Source organism: Urocampus carinirostris, chromosome 14 (genome assembly GCF_059441175.1).
Source record: "Urocampus carinirostris isolate Australia breed hairy pipefish chromosome 14, RoL_Ucar_1.0, whole genome shotgun sequence".
NCBI classification, from domain to species: Eukaryota; Metazoa; Chordata; class Actinopteri; order Syngnathiformes; family Syngnathidae; genus Urocampus; species Urocampus carinirostris.
In genome coordinates this window covers 21,614,892-21,636,363 of record NC_142362.1, presented here as the reverse complement: position 1 = coordinate 21,636,363, position 21,472 = coordinate 21,614,892, and the positions used below count along the sequence as shown (strand labels likewise).

At 38.7% G+C, this 21,472-nt stretch overlaps 1 protein-coding gene and 1 long non-coding RNA gene across 2 annotated transcripts; both read left to right on the top strand.

The window, feature by feature from the left end:
- The first annotated feature begins 1,677 nt into the window (after positions 1–1,677).
- LOC148352949 (sterol 26-hydroxylase, mitochondrial-like) lies at positions 1,678–17,071 on the top strand. The gene is made up of 9 exons (XM_088353583.1): positions 1,678–1,902; positions 5,478–5,659; positions 7,412–7,611; positions 9,694–9,891; positions 12,299–12,462; positions 13,109–13,275; positions 14,522–14,603; positions 14,669–14,869; positions 16,933–17,071. The coding sequence occupies exons 1-9, from the start codon at positions 1,678–1,680 to the stop codon at positions 17,062–17,064; spliced, it is 1,551 nt and encodes a 516-aa protein (XP_088209709.1). The 3' UTR covers positions 17,065–17,071.
- A 2,041-nt stretch (positions 17,072–19,112) lies between these two features.
- LOC148352948 (uncharacterized) lies at positions 19,113–20,613 on the top strand. The gene is made up of 3 exons (XR_015852779.1): positions 19,113–19,171; positions 20,372–20,447; positions 20,520–20,613. It is a non-coding gene; the product is annotated as an uncharacterized LOC148352948 (long non-coding RNA).
- Positions 20,614–21,472: the final 859 nt, after the last annotated feature.

Sequence of the window (21,472 nt, the reverse complement as noted above, 5' to 3'; positions counted from 1 at the left end):
CCATATTGTTTGTTTGACTTATTGAAATTAACCGTCAAGCTTCTGTACGTCCCCCCCAAGTAAATGTGACATTTCCATTTCAGTGTTAAAAGATTTCTTAAACCCAATACAGTAAAACTTCGGGATTCCACATATACTCAGAGTATATATAATATACTCTGAGGGGGGGATCACATAGTGAAATAGCCATACAGTGGGGTGATCGAAACCTATGGTAACCCATTTTAATAACAAAGTAGTAAGATAAACTTCATTCCAGCTGCATGAACAGGTCTGAGGATGGGCAAAGGCCTCACTGTAGTTTCCGTCACCAATAGTTTTATTTGATTTGATTGTGCTATCTATTGGAAAACTATGGGTATTGCAGCAAAATGAGATGTAGACCTTTGCAACATGAAATTGCCGTATAGCGGGGACAAAAACCTATGCTCATTAGCTCCAAACCCCGTGTGACCCAGATAAAAAATACCTTAAGATAGAATGGGCAAGACACTGAATCCCTAATTCCCCCAATAAGCAGGTTGGCGCTTTGCATGGCTGCATGGCCGCTATTGGTGAGTGTGTGTGTGAAAGGGTAAGTGTGAAGCACATTGTAAAGCGCTTTGGGAGGTCTTCATTGACATGAAAAGCGCTATATAAATGCAGACCATTTACCATCTACCATAATAATTGTCATCTTTAATATACATGCATATGGTCAAATAACATTATCAATAAATGTAAAGGCAGACTGAAATTTGATTGACCTTTGGTGTGACGTGAGCTGGTACCGTGGAGTGAGTTGGATGCAGACGTAGGACAAGACAGTAGAATAAATATGAAACTAAGGTAAAAACTTCCATTTATGAGGATTGTCATGCCCTAAGAATATTTCCTTTTCATTAATTGCCTCCTTATTTGTAATAATAATTCCGATCATCCATTTGTTACAATCATGAAACTTACCAAGCGTCTCTTCGTTGTATTCTTTATTAAGCACATTTCCATGGTTATCATTTTTATGCTTATTTATCATAACTGCAAGTATTGGAACCCATAGGGAATAAATACAGTACAAAAATACAGTATTATATCACAATAACTCAAACATTTTTTATGAAGCGCATGAGATTCTGAATTGAATAAAGAGAAAGGTGTGATGGCAGGTAAGTTCAGCCAGTTGTGTATTATATTTTCCATGATGTAATGACGCAAACCAATAGCAGACCAGTATGTTATAGGTGTTGACCAATAGCAAACAGGCCTCTCTGAAATACGAGGCACATATGTACAAACTGCAAAATTTGAATCTGATAAGTATTTTGCAACACAAAATAATTGTTGATGTTGTCTGGTGAGGAAAATGCCATAAAGAAGAGCCAAAAAACACTTAAAAGTAAAAATATTGTAAGGCAGTGATGCTTTATCCCTGAAAAAAACTGAAGACCAAAAGGGGATAAGCACGTTATTAAGATCAACTACAATATAGATATTCTTCAATGGATATGTTTTTTTTTTCTGCAGAAAGTTCGATAATTACAAAAAAATGTGCGTGGATAAAATTAGTATTTTGTTTCAGAGTGTTTACCAGATCCTTTACACAGACCAAGCTAGGGTTAAACTGTGTGGAACAGCCCCTCCCTTGGCGCTCTTAAGTGTAATATAAACTCCCACGCACAAAGTTATTTTCTACCCAGCATGGCTACCGCACGACTGTTGCAGAGGAGCCTGCTCACCTTGGCTGGGATCGTCTCCAGAGGGTCAAGGGTTACGACCTGGGCCAAAATCTTCTCCAAAAGGTCGAGGGTTACCACCTCCGACTCCGGCACTCTCACTGTGAAGGATCTCCCACATGTCAGCGTTTTGGAGCTGCTTTACCGGATGGTGTTTCAGGGATTTTACAGTCGGGCGCATGAGCTGCAGGTGCTGTATAAAAGTCTTGTGTAACTAGGGATGCACGATAATTATTGGGCCGATGGGTATCAAACAGATAACTGCCAAATATGACGTCACAGTTATAGGCCTGATTGAAAAGAAAATAATCAATTAGTTGCTGAAATAAGTAGCGCTTGGTCGTGTCCAATGTTCCCTGTAATTTTCCACGGGTCTGAGCGTTCACACAAAGTCGGAGAGCAACTCTTGAAACAACAGTGAGCCACCATAATCCCAAGTGTGGCAAGATAATTAATAATCAAACATGTCCAAAACTTGACATCAAGTTACATTTTGCTGAGCTTCCGGCAATGCAAAATTATTTTTCTCTTTTGAATGAATTGACGCATGTACTCTTGCAAAGGCGGTACGGCCTACAAACGTTGTTTGTTCTTACAATTCTTTTACAAGATATCCATTTCTTTTTATTTCCTGATATATTTTGTCACAAAATATTAACATTTTTGGGGGCTTTTTTAGTCGGTTGTAAGATACAGAACTGTACTTAATCACATTTTTTAGTGGAAGTACAATGTTGGCAACAAGATTCACTTGATATAATTGGAAATTATTTGAATGCAACACAAACCTTTTATTCTTTTTTCTGTGTTTTTTTCCACTTTTTTTTACATTCCTTTAAAAAAAATCTCATTGTGTTTATTTTTTCCGAGCTGTTACATTTTTCTTTTTGTTCTCTATTTACTTTTTTCCTACATTTCTTTCTTTTCTTTTTTTCTGGCTTTTTTCTAAATTTTTCCTTCTTTTTTTCTCTTCCTTTTGTTTCTTTTTTTCTCAGCTTTTCACTACTTTTTCATTTTGGTATTTTTTTCTTTTTTGTTCTATTCCCCCCTTCCTTGAAGTCATTTTGTGCATAATTTTACTTAATATTTGGTCATGTTGGGATTAAAGAAGCAAAAACAATCCGAAGAGCCGTATAGGACCCGAAAGAGCCGATTCCTTTTTAGTGAGCCGAGCCGAAGAAGCCGGTTCTCGACATACTCTACTAACTTTACTCAACTTCGTTCGACTTCAAAATACCGCATTTAGGACACAACGTCAGGGGAACCCGTGTATTTTTACCTTCATGCACTGTAACTTTGACTTAAGTCGCTCCTTAATTAGTAATTTTGAGCCCTCATTTTTGTGCGCTGGCTAGATTTTCTTGTGCGCAGAGAATGTGCGAGCAGTGCGCAATTGCGCACGCGCGCATCTTAGAGGGAACACTGGTCGTGTCTCCTCTCGACCTCTTCATAATGTGCACACGACACTGGAGAGCTCATCCATCATCAGTTGACGCAACTTGTTAGAAATATTTTTAGAGTTTATTGTTCTTTTTAGATTATATTTTCATTTTACAGAGAAGTAATAGCGTAACTTGGTCATGTCCCCTCAAACTATAATTTTAAATCAGCTGACAATACTTGAAAATTCATGTTCTTCATAAGAATATAGGTTGATTTTCTATAGAAGTAGTAGCGCAACTTGGTCGTGTCTCCTCTCAACCTCTTTATAGTGTGCGTAAAACACCGGAGGGACCCCATAACAAGTCTTGTGACGGCAAACTATAATATTAAATCAGCAACAATGCTTGTTTGAAAATTTGTGTTCTTCATTAGAATATATTTTGAATTTCTACAGAAGTAATAGCGCAACTTGGTCGTGTTTCCTCTACCTCTTGGTAATTTGCGCAAGGCACAAGAAAAACACAAGAATTAGTCACATGACACTGTTATATTCACTCAGCCAACACGACTGGTTAGAAAGATTCTAAGCATTTATTTTGTTTTTATATAAAATTTGAAGGCAAACTGGGTTGTGTCTCCTCTCTACTTCTTAGAAATGTGTGCAGGGCCCTGTAGAGCTCAGTCTTTTCATCGTAGGTGCATGTCCACTGTGAGAGAGATAAACTAAAAAGAAAAATCCAGAAATCACAATGCATGCATTTTTAACAATTTATTTGTGTGATACAGCTGCAAATACGTATTTGAACAACTGTGTGTCATCTAGGATTCTGACCCTGAAAGACCTGTTAGTCCGCCCATTAAAAGTCCAGCTGCACTCCATGTATTATCCTGAATCAGATGCACTTGTTTGAGGTCCTTAGCAACATAAAGACACATGTCCACCCGATACCATAAGTAAGACTTAAAATTGTAACCTGGCGAAGACTAAAGAGCTGTCCAAAGACACCAGAGACAAAAAAGTACACCTCCACAAGGCTGGAAAGGGCTACGGAGCGATTGCCAAGCAGCTTGGTGAAAAAAGGTCCACTGTTGGAACAATCATTAGAAAATGGAGGAAGCTTAACATGACAGTCAATCTCAATCAGAGGGGAGCCCCATGCAAGAAATCATAACGTGGAGTTTCAATGAGTCTAAGAAAGGTGAGGAATCAGGCCGGAACTACACAAAAGGAGTTGGTCAATGACCTGAAAAGAGCTGGGACCACTGTTTCCAAGATTACTGTAGGTAATACATTAAGACGTCATGATTTGAAATCATGCATGGCACGAAAGGTTCCCCTGCTTAAAGTTTGCATATGACCATTTGGATGATACAGAGGTGTCATGGGAGAACGTTTTGTGGTCAGATGAGACCAAAATAGAACTTTCTGGTCATAACTCCACTGAGCGTGTTTGGGGGAAGAAAAATTAAGAGTACAATCCGAAGAAGACCATTCCTTGGTCTGAAGCATAGGGGTGGTAGCATCATGCTTTGGGGGTGTTTTTCTGTACATGGGACAGGACAAGTGCACTGCATTAAAGAGAGGATGCCTAGGGCCGTGTATTGTGAGATTTTGGAGAACATCCTCCTTCCCTGAGTCAGAGCATTGAAGATGGGTCCTGACTGGGACTACCAACACGACAACGACCTGAAGTACACAGCCAGGAAAACCAAGGAGTGGCACCGTAAGAGGCACATCAAAGTTCTAGCATGGCCCAGCCAGTCTCCAGACATGAACCCAATCAAAAGTCTTTGGAGGGAGCTCAAACTCAGAGTTTCTCAGCGACAGCCCAGAAACCCGACTGATATACTTGGTGAAAAACTACAGGAAACGTTTGACCAATGTAATAGCAAACAACGGCTGGTGTACCAAATATTAAGATTCATTTTCTCAGGTGTTCAATAAAGCTGCAAAGCTGTATCACACAAATTAATCGTTGAAAAATCATGCATTGTGATTTCTGTGCCTTTATTTTGTAGTTTATCTCTCTTACAATGGATCTGCACCTACGATGAAAATTTCAGACCCCTTCATGATTTCTTAGTGGGAGAAATAGCAAAATAGCAGGGTGTTCATATACCAGGTTGCCCTGAACTTTCACTCCTCATTGAACTTAAGCCTAATCGTTTAAAATCTTCTTTGCACTCAATAAATGTAACTTGTATTCAATCGCATAAAATCCTTTATAGTCAAATGTATAAAATCCTTCAGTAGATAGGTGACATTGATGATAGAGGCTACGGTACATTCTTTACTCCGATTGTGGACAAAGTACACGGGACAAACGTATTTCTTCGAATGTCCTTTTCTCTTACGGTGTTTCACAATTTGTGTTCACTCAGCTTTATGAAAAGAAGCTCTACGGGCCGATATACAGGGACGGACTAAAGACGGTATCAGTGAACACTGCCGAGCTCCTGGAAGAAGTTTTGAGATGTGATGAGAAGTTCCCTACAAGAGGCGACATGTCGTTTTGGAAGGATTATCGAGACATGAAAGGATTCGGATACGGACCTTTTACTGTGTAAGCACGAGAAACAACGGCTTGTAAAAGAAAATGAGCATGAGCAAAGTCCTGTTGTGTGAGAGCGGGCTGGAAATGCAGTCACACAAGCTAGGGTGAAAATACATAATAAAAACAAAAAAGTAGTGTTAGGAATCAAATATTAAAAATGTACGGTTTACCAAATTGTTCGAATTAGTTATCTGACTCCATTAACCGAACACCACCTAACAATGCGCGCTTGTTTCTCTTTGGGAAAAAATGGACAAGAATAGCCGAGATTTTCACATGGAGGCAGATTTAATTTGTTAAATAATTTAACTAAGTGAACTCCATCAAATTAGCCGAATTAGTGTCGCTCGGGTCTTCATCAAGCCTTCTCGATTCTCCCTCGATCTTCTCAAGTTCTTCTCTCGACCCATGTCTCTCCGCAGGCTGGTGTGCCGGCTGGTGTGCCGGCTCCTCCCATGGGCGGGCCAGAGAAAAACCCCACGTGGCCCCACGGCTCCACTTATGATTATCTTATCAGCCTTACGTCCCGTTCCCGCTGTTCCTGTAAACAACATTTCCTACCAGGGAGTCCTGAACCTTTACTGCTCATTGAATAAAGGCACAGTCAGTAAACAACTAGAGCGTCAAACTCAATAAATGTAACTTGTATTCAATCATATAAAATCCTTTAAGTTCAACATGTAAAATAAGCAGTTGTGCACCAGCTCGACCGCGAGTGAAAGCCAGTTTCACACGGCTCACCTCACATGAGTGTTTTTTCTTCAGTTTTCTTTGTTCTTTCAGCCGAAACCATAACTGTCTTGGTGATTTTCGGCAGAGAAAACCATACCTGTCAATCTCCAGGGCTCCATGCCCTTACAAATTGTCGTATATTCCCTTACAAAATACAAAAGAATCTTACACCATATTTTTTTTTCAAACGTGTTTATTTATAGAGTTTAACATGTTATATTGTACATGTGTTTCGTTATATCATATATATTGTTAATTAACATTATGTTGTGAGATACTGAGTTGCTCGACATGAATGAGGTTTATTATAAAAAAAAGTTCAAAAATGAAGTAGCTTGGACGTTCACTGTAGAAGGAAAAAATACATGCAAATATATTTAAGTAGAATAAAACATTTTTCTATCCAAATTATGAATTCATTTTCTACATTAAATTATTGTTGGTAATATACTGATTAAAGGGATAACCACAAAACTGTCTTTTTTCATGTTCTCCTTTTATACTTCTTTATACAACATCATAATTCGTAATATAATGCATCAAAGCAAGTGAGCCGTTTGGGAGCCGACTCTCTTTAATGAGTTCAGCCGCAAAAGCTGGTTCTCTAAAAAGAGACGGACTTCCTTTCACTACACAAACTACCACATGAAATCCGAGGCGGCAGACGCATGCGCACAGTAGCATCAAACCGCTCGCTTTGTTTGCAATGAAAAAAAACGATGCAGAGATAGAGGCTACCGCGGCGAACTCGTTTGACTTGATTGATTTGCCATTTTGTGATAGTCGGTGTATACTGGATGGTACCCATAAATGACAAATATGCGTTTTTCTTGTACGTCGTACACGTCTTAAAATGCATAATAAACGTACTTTGTACGGCAAAAACGTACAGGTTGACAGGTATGTAAAACATAGTTCCGAAAATTTTGTGCAACCCTTATAACTTTGGTTAATCTTTAGCGAAACTATCCAATGCAGTTTTGCTTTTTGTCTTATTTTCTGTGACTTTTACGCAATTTGGTTTCTAAGAGACGGTGAGGCCTGGTACAAGCTGAGGTCGGCGTTGAACAAGCGCATGATGCACCCCAAAGATTCGGCCTTATATCGCGGGGTCCTCAACGCAGTGGTCGTCGACTTCATGGCTAGGCTACGCTACGTACGCCTCCGTAGCCAAACCGGAGATTTGGTCATGAATTTGTCCAATGAATTCTATCGCTTTTCACTGGAAGGTTGGTACAGTTCTTGTCTTTTCCTCTAAAGACTCTCATTTGACCTTTTTATTATGCGCTCTCTAAATCAGCCTGACATATCAAAATATAGTACCCCAAAAATAGATTAAAAAAACAGGTTTTTGAATATCAGTTTTTTTTCATTTCATGTTTTGTTCTGTGGTGTCCTAACGTACTCCGTGATCTTTCTATCTTGTCTGTGTTCAGTTGGAGTGACTTAGTGTCTCAACCTATTTTGTGTTGTTTCTTTAATGTTTTGTGGAGATAGTGTTGTAAAATATTTCAGTTGTCCCCCTTTCATGTTTTATTTAGTTAGTTAAACAGTGTCCCAACATATTCTGAGTTGTCTTGCTTTCCAGTTTATGTTGAGTTAGACTTAGGGTCTCAACATATTCTGTGTTGTCTTCCTTTTCATGTTTTGTTTATTTAGAGTTAGTGTTTCAAAATATTTGTATTCTTTTTTTCTGGAAATGAGAGTATATATATATCCTTTTATATCGTTTTCATTTTTAAATTTTTTGTTCAGTTATAGGCAATGTTCCCTCTAATTTTCCGCAGGTATGAGCGTTCACACAAAGTCGGTGAGCAACGCTTGAAACAACAGTGAGAAACAGCAATCCCAAGTGTGGCAACTAAATCATTATCAAACATGTCCCAAACTTGACATCAAGTTACATTTTGCTGAGTTCCTGCAATGAAAAATTATTTTTCACTTTTGAATGAATTGACTCATGTACTATTGCAAAGGTTATACGGCCGACGAACGTCATTTGTTTTGACAACAATTATTTCACAAGATTTCCATGTTTTTTTTCCCTGGTATCTTTTGTCGCAAAATACTAACATTTTCGGGGGCTGATTTAGTTGGTTGCACGATACAGAACTGTATTTAATTACATTTTTTTAGTGGAAGTTCAATGGTGGCAACAAAATTGACTTGATATAATTGGAAATTATTCAAATGCAACACAAAGTTTTTCTTCTTTTTCCCTGTTTTTTTCTACTTTTTTTAAAATTCCTTTAAAAAAAAAATCTTATTGTGTTTATTTTTTCCCAGCTGTTACTTTTTTTCTTGCTTTTTCTTTCTCTATTTTCTCTTTCCTTTTATTTGTTTAATTTTGTTTTTTTTTCTGGCCTTTTTTCTGAATTTTTCCTGCTCTTTTTTTTCTCTTTTTTTGTCCTTTTGTTTCTTTTTTCCCAGCTCTTCACTGCTTTTTCAATTTGGTATTTTTTTATTTTTTGTTCTATTGCCTACTCTGGGCAGTGCGCAATTGCGCACCCACGAAGTTTAGAGGGAACATTATAGCTAGTTAGTGTCCCACCATAATCTATGATGTCATTCTTTCATGTTTTGTTCAGTCAGAGCCAATTCATGTTTTAGCATTATATTTCATGGTCTCGTCATCTTGGCTTTGTCGTTATTGTTATATTCAGAAGACGAGAGTGCATATGCTGCGTTTTCTTTTTTTTCATATTTCGTTCAGTTATAGCTAGTTAGTGTCCAACTATAATATATGTTGTCCTTTTTCTTGTTTCTTTCAGTTAGAGTTAGTGTTACAAAATATTTGTGTTGTGTTCCTTTCAGTTTGGTTCAGTTACAGCTTGTTAAGTGTGCCTGCATTGCCTTTCTTGGTCTTGTTGTCATCTCAATGTCATTGCTGTTCTGTACCTGTGACGGAATGTTTCTTGTGTCGTCTCTCTTTCATGTTTTGTGCTGTTAGAGATGTTTTTTAGTAGAGCATTATGTAGTTGTTCTATCCACACGTGATGACGTTCCTTCCGTTGTCTCTATTTTGTGTTTTGTTTCTGTTTTAAATAGTTGGTATTCCACGACACCCGACCTCTTCTTCCTTTCACGTTTTGTTCATTTAGATCTAGTCATTATTTCAAAATTACGTTGCAGCAGGGTTGCATGGTCGAGTCTGTGTTATAGTAGCTCTGATGTAATTTAATTCTGAAGATCCGAGTAAACTTTCTTGTTCTTATTCTGTGAAATATCTGATACCGATTCCTTTTCTGTAGATAAACCTTTTCTAAGATCTTATTTTTTGTCTACTTGAATTGAATTTTTTTTTCACACAGCTACAGCCACAATACTGTTTGAGACCCGATTGGGCGCTCTTGAGCAAGACATTCCGGCAGGTACGCAGCAGTTCATCGACTCCATCGGCAAGATGTTTTCCAACAGCCTGGCCGTAGTGGTCTTGCCCAAGTGGAGCCGCGATCTGCTTCCCTACTGGGGACGCTACATCGACGGATGGGAAGGCATCTTCAATTTTGGTAAAAAAGCCATGACATCAGGGGTGGGTGAAGATTTGGAGTCACAGGGACCGTAATACTTAATACTTGCAATTGCGATGCTTGTCATGCCATGCTTTAATCGCCTCCTTTCAAAGAGTAATCCCGATTGTCGATTAGTTACGCCCATGCAATTTAGCAAAAGTAGCAATTTGTGTCCCTCCTTCATTTTCTTGATCATTACAAGCTTTGTTTCCATGGTTAGCATGTGTTTGCTTCTCTCTTTCATATCACTCTGGGATCTGAAATAATTAAAAAAAAAATTTTTTTTAAATTAATTAATTAATTTATTTTTTAAGCATTTTTGAAGGGGCGTCGCTACTTCGTGGTTCCACGTTCGTGGTTCCACGTTCATGGGTTCAGAGCTTCGCTGGTATAAAAAAAAATAATAATAAAATAAAAATAAAAAAAATAAAATATATATATATATATTTTAAGCATTTTTTTAAGGGGCGTCGCTACTTCGCGGATTTTCACTTTTCACGGGTGGTTTTGGTCCCCATTAACCGCGATAACCGAGGGATTACTATATTGGAATTTTCATAATGTTGTGACACGAACCAATAGCAGACCAGTATTTTCTATAGTGTTGACCAATTGCAGAGAAGCATCTTTGAGCTGCAACTCATCACCCGCATGAACATTGCAAAGTTGGAATTTGATACGTTTTGAAGACTTGAAATTATTTTGTCGTTATCTTATAGTAAAAAAATGCCAACAAGAGGGGCTGAAAAACATGTCAAGTCAAGTCATGTTTATTTGTATAGCCCTTTATCGCAAGGAGTCTCAAAGGGCTGCACATAGCACAGATTATTGCAAACTACTTTTTTTCCTTTTTCTCTCTCTCTCTCTTCCCCTCTCCCTTTTTTGCCTCTTTCTGTCCCTTTTCCATTTCTCTATTTTTCTCTATCTTTTTTTCAGTATTTGCCTCTTTATCTTCTCTTCCCGCATTCTTTTTTCTCTTCCCCTATCTTTCAAACTCTTAATCTCTCATTTGCTCTCTCTCTTTTTCTATTTCTCCCCTTCTCTCCCGTTTCCTCTTGTTTTTCTTCTCTTTTTCTCAATATCTTCTTTCTTTTTCTTCCCACTTCCTTTCTCTGTATCTCTCTCTTTCTCTATTACTCTTAGTTTTTCCCCTCTCTCTCTTTGTCTCACATCTTAGTAATGTGAAAATATCGTAAAGCTGGGTCGCCATATCTTGGGGTTATAATGTCATGATTACCGATTAGAATCACCTGCGCCCGCTCATTTGGCCCCAGCCGCTGCGGGCTATCTGATTGGCTCCCTGTCCCTATTTAAACCCTGTCCTGTCACTCTACTTTTGGTCAGTCCATCTGCGAACCTCTGTTGATACAAGGCAAGCCTTTTTGACCCTGACTCCCACCTGTCCTGTGTTGCTCCCGTTTTTCCACCCGTCTGTTCTTGTTCTCCCCGTCTGTGTCCGGTTACGACCCGTTTTTTCATCCCGATCACGTCTGCTCTCCCGTCTCGGCTTACGACCCGTTTCTGACCCAGACCACGTTTTTGCTCTCCTGTCCCGGCTACCGACCTGTTTTTTCGTCCCTTACACCGCCATCGCTCGCTACGGAAGATCCACTTCCGTATTCGGATCACAATCTGATTGCCAGAGCGACTTGCTTCCCGCGTCCAGCGAACACCGGACCTTGGGCGCAGCCCTTCCTCTTTCTTTCAATAAAACTTGTGGTAAACGTTGCGCAATTGGGTCCCTATTCCGTTCTGGTCGTGAAATATCCTGTATTTTCGTTCATTGGGTTGGATTAAAAACCCTAAAGGGCTGTATGTGGCCTGCAGGCTGTGTATTGACCACACCTGGATTATTGTCCCAAAAAGTCTCAGGGATGCAATTTTATTGACACAAAATTGGTAGAATCATTAAAAGAAAACATGAAAAATTCTCAAGAACCCAGGCCTATCTGGTTTTTGGGCGATCTTTTAACAAGGTTTTGGCTTGGTAAATGTATGAAGACTTCACAAAGTTTAAATACCCAGTTTGATTTTGTCATGATTACCGATGTGAATCACCTGTGCCTGCTCATTTGGCGCCAGCCGCTCCGGGTTCTGATTGGCTCCCTCTCCCTATTTAAACCCAGTCCTGTCACTCTGGTTGTCAGTCCGTCTGCGAACCTCTGTTGATACAAGGCAAGCCTTTTTTGACCCTGACTCCTGCCTGTCCCGTATTTTTGCTCCCGTTTTCCATCTGTCCGTTCCTGATCTCCCTGTCTGTCTCCGGCTATGACCTGTTTTTGATTGTTTGCTCTCCTGTCTGCTCTTGGACATCACAAAGTTTAAATAGCCAGTTTGATTTAACTTCATGGCTTCATATTAGATATATATGTATCACATATTATTTTTATTATCTTTATTTTAGCCAAACCGTTGATCGACAAGAAGTTGGAGGACATTCAAAGGCGTTTCGAGCTGAAGCAGAACGTGCAAGGAGAATATCTGACCTACTTGTTGTCCACTGCAGAGATGGACAACAAAGACGTTTATGGAAGCATCGCCGAGCTTCTCTTAGCTGGGGTGGACACGGTAATTCAAACAAACAATAAAAGAAAACAATCTAAAACAGAGGGCAGCACGGCGGCGCAGTGGTTAGTGTGTGTGCAGCACAGTTCTGAGGTCATGAGATTAAACCTCCTGTGTGGAGTTTGCATTTTCTCCCCGTGCATGCGTGGGTTTCCTCCGGGCACTCCGGTTTCCTCCTTCATTCCAAAAACATGCATGTGAGGTTAATTGGCTGGTCCAAATTGTCCCTAGGTGTGAATGAGCGAGTGAGTTGTCTGTCTCCGTGTGCAACCAGTGAAGGGTGTCCCCTGCCCGCTGCCCGAAGATAGCTGGGATGGGCTCCAGATCCCCCGCAACCCTACTGAGGATAATGGATGGAATCTAAAACAGAGTGCCCAGCACAGGGAGAACATGCAAACTCCACACGGGGAGGCTGCGGTAGCTTGATTTGAACTCTGAACCTCCATACTGTGTGGCTGTGCGCTAACCACTCCGGCCCCGTGCCTCCGGATAAAATAAATTTATCACAATTTTAACTTGAATTGGTCCAAATTTTTTTTTCAATAGCTTGTTAATTTTTGGATTGGGACCTATAGCATTAACATTTGATAAATTCAACCAAGTTCATAAGTTGTTCGGATGATCATCATGTCAACCTTTTTCTTTCCAGACCTCCAACACTCTGACGTGGACGTTGTACCTCCTGTCTCGATACCCCAAAATCCAAGAGAAACTTCATCAGGAAGTCTCCGAAATAGAAATAGAAGATGGAAAATTATCTGCAGCGGATTTTACACACATGCCGTATTTAAGAGCTGTCGTTAAGGAGGCGCTAAGGTTCGTTTTTTGGCATTTGTAGTAGACCTTCGAGAGGGGAGATCACGAAGGTCAATTGCCTTATAGAGGGGGATAGAAACCAATGCTAATTAGCTAATCCTATCCGAACCCCCAGTCTCCCAGATAGAAATATTCAAATAACAAAATATTAATCGTTTGATATATAATATATCAAGATATTAATAGTGTATAGTAAGTATTATTTGCGTTTAGTATACGAGCATTTAATTGGATAACATTAAAATTACCTGAGCTGGTACAGTAGAGTAGTCAGTGGATGCAGAGAGAAAAGAAGATGGTGACAGCAAATTAAAAAAGAAATTGTTTTTTTTCATTCCTTTATAAGATTTTCTTGCTTTAATTGCTTCCCCTTTAATAATAGTCAAGTCATGTTTATTTGTGTAGTCCTTAATCACAAAAGTCTCAAAGTCCTGATCATCATTTGGTTATGGCCATGCCACCTGGCAATAGCAGCGATTGATGTGTCTGCTTTATATCTTCTTTTATAATCGCAGGCTTCGTTTCCATGGTTAGGTTCTTGTTTTGCAAATTCAACTTTGTACAACAGATTCTGAAGGAATTTTCATGCTTTTTTATATTTCTTTATAATTCCAAGCTTTGTTTTCATGGTTATCATGTTTTTGCTTCTCCCTTTTGCGTCATTGCAAGCCTTGGGACCCATAGCTAGACAAATTAAAGTTCCTTACACCATATTCCCAAGCAATTTATGTTCCTTCTTCATATACAGTATCTTGATAACCGCAAATTTTATCTCAAAGGTTATCATTTTTTGTTTCTCCCTTTAGCATCACTGCAAGCTTTGGCACTCATAGCCAATCCAATAAAAATAGTACAAAAAATACAGTAATGTACCGCAGACTTGTAAAGTCTTTACGAAACACACGAGATTCTAAACTGAAAAATAGAGAGAGAGGCATTGTGGGAGTGAGTTCAGCCAATAACATATCTGTAATTTCATGATGCTATGATGCAAACTAATAGCCAACCAGCATCTCCTATGACGTCGACTCATAGACAGGGATCTCAGAGACATACACACGAAAAATGCAAAGTTTTGGGGAATGCGAGGGAATTCGTTGTCGATTTCATATATTGGGGAAAATGCTGTAAAAAGAGGCACAAAAACAACTTATTCAACACCCTAAAGTTAAAATGTCTTAGGGCGGGGTTGCCATTTCCCGGGGGTCTACTGTATAATCAGAATAACTGTTTTATTTTCTTACAGAATGTATCCGGTCGTTCCTTTCAACGCGAGAGTCATGACAGAAAAGAGTATACACGTTGGTGGATACGCCTTCTCCAAAAACGTGAGTCGTCTCCTCAAAACCGGGTTTAATCTCCACTAAGACATTTTTCTCCTTTTTCACAACAGACAGTTTTTACCTTCTGCCACTACGCTATCAGTCACGACGAGGAAACGTTTCCGGAGCCGTTCACTTTTAAGCCGGAGCGATGGTTCCGTGACGGCCGGCAAAGGCCCAACGCTTTCGGTTCGATTCCGTTCGGCTTCGGTGTGCGAAGCTGCGTCGGGCGAAGGATTGCCGAGCTGGAAATGTACCTGGTTATATTTCAAGTTAGTCCATTTTCCTTTTCGTATATAGTTTTTTTGCATATACACAAATGGACACAAATCTTACATGATTATCTTTAAAGTGCATTAAATAATCATCGAGCAAATAGCTATCGGGTCGATGCAAAATATAATGTCTGTTATAGGCACGATTGTTAAGTTTTGGCGAGGCAGACCCAAGCGCAGACCCACAAGCTGAGGGACAAGGGTTTATTGGCGGCAAAGGTAATTAACATAAAGCCCTCCACTCAAGTGTGAAAGCGAGAAAACGATAAACTCAAATCACGGGTCAGAAAAAACTCACGGCTGAAAAAAATCCAGGAAGTTTCGCGAGCAGAAACATCAAAAAGACAAGCAACAAACCGACCACTTCTGGCGCTAGCACAGTCCTTGAATACCACTATCCCAGTTAGAGTCCGGTGCGCATCATCATGAGGTGTCCTCCAGTCGGTCTGCTTGTTTCTAGACACAATAAGGAAGTTCTGAGCTGAGTGACAAGAGTTCATTGGAGGTATATGTAATGAATAAAAGGCGCTCCGCACATGGGAGGAAAACAATAAACAAAACACACCGAAAAAATGTCATGGCTGACAAAGTTCAGGAAGTCCAGTATCGATCAAATGGGGTGAAAAAACATAAATTAAAAAGGCAAGCAAGTACACGCCTTTGCTGTCGACACAGTCATTAAACTCTCATCTCCCGATTAGAGTCAGGTGCGGGTAATGATGAACAGGTGCAGGGTCCCCTTGTTCATCTGTTTGTTGGCACTCTCTAGAGGACAGTTGTGTTCCGGATCCAACAGTGATAGAAAAAAAAAGACAAAATCATCCTCAACTCGACCCCACGCCATAATATGCAACGACACTACTTCTAAGATTCTAAGCATTCATGTGTTTCATTAGAATGTATTTAGATTTTCTATAGATGCGAAACACAACTTGGTCGTGTTCCCTCACTACCTTTTCCATACCTGTCAACCTGTACGTCTTTGCCGTACAAAGTACGTTTGTTTATGCATTCTAAGACGTGTACGACGTACAAGAAAATCTGTACGGAAAAAGGCAAATTTGTCAATTATGGGTACAATCCGGTATACACCGACTATGACGAAACGGCAAATCAATCAAGTCAAACGAGTTCGCCGCGGTAGCCTCTACTCGGTATTGTTTTTTTTGTTACAAACAAAGCGAGCGGTTTGATGCTACTGTGCGCATGCATCTGCCGCCTCGGATTTCATGTGGTAGTTATGTAGTGAAAAGAACCGGCTTTTTCGGCTCAACTCATTAAAGAGAGCCAGCTGTCAAACGGCTCCCTTGCTTTGATGCATTATACTACTAATTATTATTGTTGTATAAAGAAGTTAAGAAAAAAAGGAAATTAAAAAAGAGAAAATGAAAAAAGACAGTTTTGTGGTTATTCCTCTAATCAGTATATTACAAACAATAATTTAATGCAGAAAATGAATTAACGATTTGAATAAGAAAATGTATTATTCTACTTGTATTTGCATGTATTTTTTCCTTTAGAGTGAACGTCCAAGCGACTTCATTTTTGAACTTTTTTTCTAATAATCCTGGTTCATGTCGAGCAACTCAGGATCTCACAACAAAACGTTAATTAACAATATATATGATATAACGAAACACATGTACTATATAACATGTTAAACTACATAAATAAACACGTTTGAAAAAGAAATATTGTGTAAGATAATTATGTATTTTGTAAGGGAAAATACAACATTTTGTAAGGGCATGGAGCCCTGGAGCTTGACAGGTTTGCTTTTCGTACTGTGTGCAAGGAATTTTAGCACTTTGCCCTAATAAGTTTTAAGGCTAAGTACCGGTATATTGTGAATGAAGGGGCATCAAGTTTTGTTGTTAAAGTGTTTTTATTTTTTGGGGGTCGCACAATTTCGTTTGATTGTGACCGACTTGTTTCCACGATTCACTGGGAAGTAAGTCAACAGGACCTCACTGCTACTGAAATTCCCTGAAAATAAGCGGGATTTGAAAGCTATTCATGCTCTTATTAATCATTTACATTGAGCTTTTTTTTTCTTTCAGATCATCCGAACATACAAGATCAAGCCAGAACCCGGCGCCCCCGAGGTGAAATGCCTCAATCGCACCGTTCTCGTTCCAGACCGACCCATAAATCTCCATTTTATCGACCGAGGATGCAAGAAGACGACCTAGAAAATAAATCTACCTTTCCCGATATAACTTAGATTTTTTTTTTAAAATACAAATTATATTTCAAAATAATGCAGAAAGAAAATAAATGTCTGGCTTCTTTGGTTGTTGTTTATGTTTTATTCAGTTTCAGCAAGTTCTTAAGAATATTGCTTTCATCTTATTTTAAAATTGTAGCCAATGAAATGAAATGAAATGATCTCCATTTATATAGCGCTTTTCAAGTCAATGACTTCCCAAAGCGCTTTACAGTGTGCTTCACATTTCCCAATAGCGGCCTTGTATTGCAGCCATGTAAGACGCCAACCTGCTCATTGGGCGTATTAGGGGTTCAGTGTCTTACCCAAGGACACTTCGACATGTAACATGGACAAGCCGGGATTCGAACTGGGATCCCTTGTTCCCAAGACGAGCGCTCTACCTCCTGAGCTACTGCCGCCCCAATTTCTCAGATCTTAAATGGAATCCCAAGATTGCCAGAATGCATTTTATTTGTGTTACTGTGTTCATGAGTTTATTATTATGGCAGCATAATCTATTCGTTATTTCCCTGTCCTGGGGTCAGCCATTTTAGTATTGAAGCCTAAGAGTGCCAAAAAAACACAATAAAATACACTATTTAAAAAATAAATATTACATTTTGTTCCTCCTAGGCCCAAATAAATAGGCAGCCAGGCAGATCAAAATTGCAATGTTAATGTAATTTGTAATTTAGGTCTCAATTATAAAAAGTCATCAAGAGAAAAAATAAATATGTATTTAATATTTTGTTATGATGAGTAATCAACTGGATAGCCTGAAGCCGCTGCACTATTCAATTGATATATTTTGAAGAGTAGTAAGTACATATTCCAAAATGATAACTGTTATGTATAAAGATATTATAAAAGGTGTTTTTGTTTTTTTATACAATGGAAGTCTAATGAGTGACAAAATATAATAAGATACAATATCCAAAAACATGCATTTCAGGTGAATTGGCCGGTCCAAATTGTCCATAGGTGTGAATGAGCGAATGAGTTGTCTGTCCCTGTGTGCCCTGCGATTGGCTGGCAACCAATTCAGGGTGTCCCCTGCCCACTGCCCGGAGATGGCTGGGATGGGCTCCAGCCCCCCCCCTCGACCCTAATGAGGATAAGCGGTACGGCTGATGAGATGAGATGAGATCTTAAAAAACGTATTGTATTTTGGCACCTATGGGCTTCCATAATCTCATGCCATAAACTCCAACTCCATTATTTATATCCTTAACTATTAAACTATAGAGGTTTTTAAGTTTATTTGGAAGTTTTCTTCCTGCTTGCACAATTAAGTGTCACTGTGAAGTTGTCGTTTACACAAACTTTAGAAAGTTGACGTTTAGTAACCATGGCAACACAAATGGAATCCGTCCCGAAATGTCTGAATGACAACAACTTTTTTGCAAACTTTCCCCCTTTTTTCTGCAACCAAATCACCACACACACGTGAGTCAAAATACACTAAACTATAAGCTCATTTTAGTCACTTTCTAATTTTTAAACGATATATATTATATATCAATATGACGTCACCTATATTTTGCCGTGATTCACCTGAACGCAACGTAATATTTTTACTCGCTTTTCTCTGCTTTTGGACTTTGAAGTATGCGTTTTTGATACATTTTTACGAACGTCACGTTTGAAATGCATTTTTGATTTTTTTTTTAATCAAGTTGACTTTTAAAAGGTGTTCAGTTTTTTTTCACTGTGTTGACTTGGACCTCACTGATTTTTGCTGCATTTACTTGCTCCTCGAATAGTTGAGTAAAACAACTCTCAAACTGTTATACTATAACTGCAAAGCATTTTTTTTTAAAATTGTTTTTCGATTTTTTTTTTCACACGTATGTCCATGAAAATAATTTGACACGATTGTGTTATCTTCGGACCAGTAAGCTTTTACAGTGTTCTGTTTTAACTAGCTACCATAGTAACTATTTTTCCTGGGTAAAAACGCATCTTCGACGTCAGTCTCTTCCATTTCTAGTCATGCAATTCTCCGTTGCTAGGATAACGAGTGTTTTAAAACGTTTTATAAAGAAGCATTTGTTTTGATTAAAAATGGGGTAAATTCTGATCTTTCAACCGTAAGTATTGGTCAACCCCCTCCCTCAGAAATATATACATACCGTAATGTATATCAAAAGATTTGTTAAGCTACCATTGCAACTCGTTTGTGGCCAGTAAGATTAAACAACAGATTCTGCTATTTTCAATTATGTATTTATGTATTATATTTAAATTGTATATTAACAAATCATATGTATTTTTTAAACCCACTTTTACCTTAAAATGGAGCATATCGAGTTGTTTTACTTGTAATGGCCAGTACTGTACATTTTTTTTTTCTTACGAACAAAAATATATCACTCATAATAAGTGTCAAAAAGTGTCGCCACTCTTATTGCATTATTAGTAAACAATTAGCGTTTTAAAACATTTTTAAGATACATAACTTACTTTAAAGTGGGGGAAGTCTTGTTATTTTACTTATAAGTATTAGACCAGCGTTTTGATTATTCTGGCTACCATAGTAACAGGTTTGTGTCCGGTAAAATAAATGTATTTTTCTCTAACGAACAGCAGATTCTGCTCATAATCTTGATCGAAATGTATCTGTCGGCGCTCTTTTTTTAGTCAAAACGAATATTATACAAATATAGATAATTATGTTTTTATTTTGGAGACAGCAATGATGAGAATTATGACGGTGAAAATAGTGATGGTGGTGATGATGATGATGAAGTGACTGTGCATCCACAGAACCAATGTCAATGTGTATATTCATGAGGGTCTGTTACATGTAAATACACAAGAGATCTAGCAATAAAACAATTATTAAGGAAGTCCGGGGGTAAGATTAAATAAGCATATGCTTATTTCTATTGCTTTTTGGGCATGTTACATGTTTTTTGTTATTTTGATTTTGGACTTGTAGTCTTGTTTTTATCATGTTCGAAATAAAGTGCCATTCATTCATTCATGCATTCATTCATTCATTCATTCATTCCTAAAAAGTTAACTTTTAATTAAAAGTGGGATAGATCGTGTGGTTTGAGAACAGCATTTAATATGTTGATTGCAAACAGACATCTGAGCTCACAGTTCCCAAAAACACACAAAGTTTTGGGGCAATAATTTGTTGATGATGTTGTAAAGTATGAATATGCTATATTGAGTGGCCGAAAACCCATCTGTAAACTGAGAATCTTATTAGACTGAGACACCGTGTCCCAGGGGCCTACTGTCTTTATCTTAAAACATAAAACTCTTGAATTACGTTTTAGGGCTTTTAATCCATTGAATATTGAGTGGCGTCCATGAAGGATTTTCTGAAGATTAGAAGCTCACAAAAATGACCTAGTAAGTTACACGCGCAAAAATGCTTTCTGGGTAAATTCTGATCCCGTTTTCCATAATTTTTCTGTCTTTCAGAGGGTCTACAAAATCCAGATGTGGACCGAATCGAGACCTTCGTTTTCACCTCGGCTAAATCTTAATTCAGAGTCTACTGGAGCAGATGGAGAAAGTTAGTTCTATACGAATTAGAAATGTACTTAATGTCTTTGATAACAATGGAGTGAACATGGTTTACAAGACATTAGACATGGTGCAGACAGGGCTGAAAGCAGCCCATGATATTCTGGATTGTAGATGAAAAAAAACATTAAATATTTAGATTCTATACATTTATTTTATTGCCCGGCACGGCGGCTGGGTGGTTAGCGCACAGTCCCACGGTGCGGAGGTCCAGGGTTCAATTCCATCTGAGTTTGCATATTCTCCCCATGCTTGCGTGGGTTTCCTCCGGGCACTCCGGTTTCCTCCCACATTCCCAAAAAATTTCATGTCAAGTTAATTGGCCGGTCTAAAATGTCCTTGGGTGTGAATGAGCGAGTGAGTTGTCTGTCTTTGTGTGCCCTGCGACTGGCTGGCAACCAGTTTATGGTCTCCCCTGCCCACTGCTCCAAGATAGCTGGGATGGGCTCCAGGAACCCCCCTGACCCTACTGAGGAGAAGCGGCACAGATAATGGATGGATATTTATATATTGTTATTTTGTTTTTCATATTTCTAAATATTATATTTTTTTTTCTTTAGTCTGTGCCGAGCCTATGGGCGAAGAGTCCATTTTGGGACGATGTCTCATGAAAAGGCCCTCCAACGATGACCGCATGCTCCCCATTAAAAAACGGCGGAGTTTACGGAGGAGTCTAGTCAAATACATATGGTAGGTTACCATATAAAAACGATGATTTATTTGTAATCATTATTTATTTTTTAGCCAACAACACCAACTGCCAGATGATGAAATTGACGACACTTTAAAGAGTGACTTTGAAAAGGTAATATAATCAATGACGGTATTTCTCCATTGCTTTTGTAAGT

What these genes read in the sequence shown, in the direction of transcription:
- LOC148352949 (XM_088353583.1), top strand. Translation starts at nt 1,678, where the DNA reads ATGGCTACCGCACGACTGTTGCAGAGGAGCCTGCTCACCTTGGCTGGG. An exon ending in GTCGGGCGCATGAGCTGCAG is followed by an intron (nt 1,903 to 5,477) that starts GTGCTGTATAAA and finishes GTGTTCACTCAG; the next exon opens with CTTTATGAAAAGAAGCTCTA. An exon ending in GGATACGGACCTTTTACTGT is followed by an intron (nt 5,660 to 7,411) that starts GTAAGCACGAGA and finishes TTGGTTTCTAAG; the next exon opens with AGACGGTGAGGCCTGGTACA.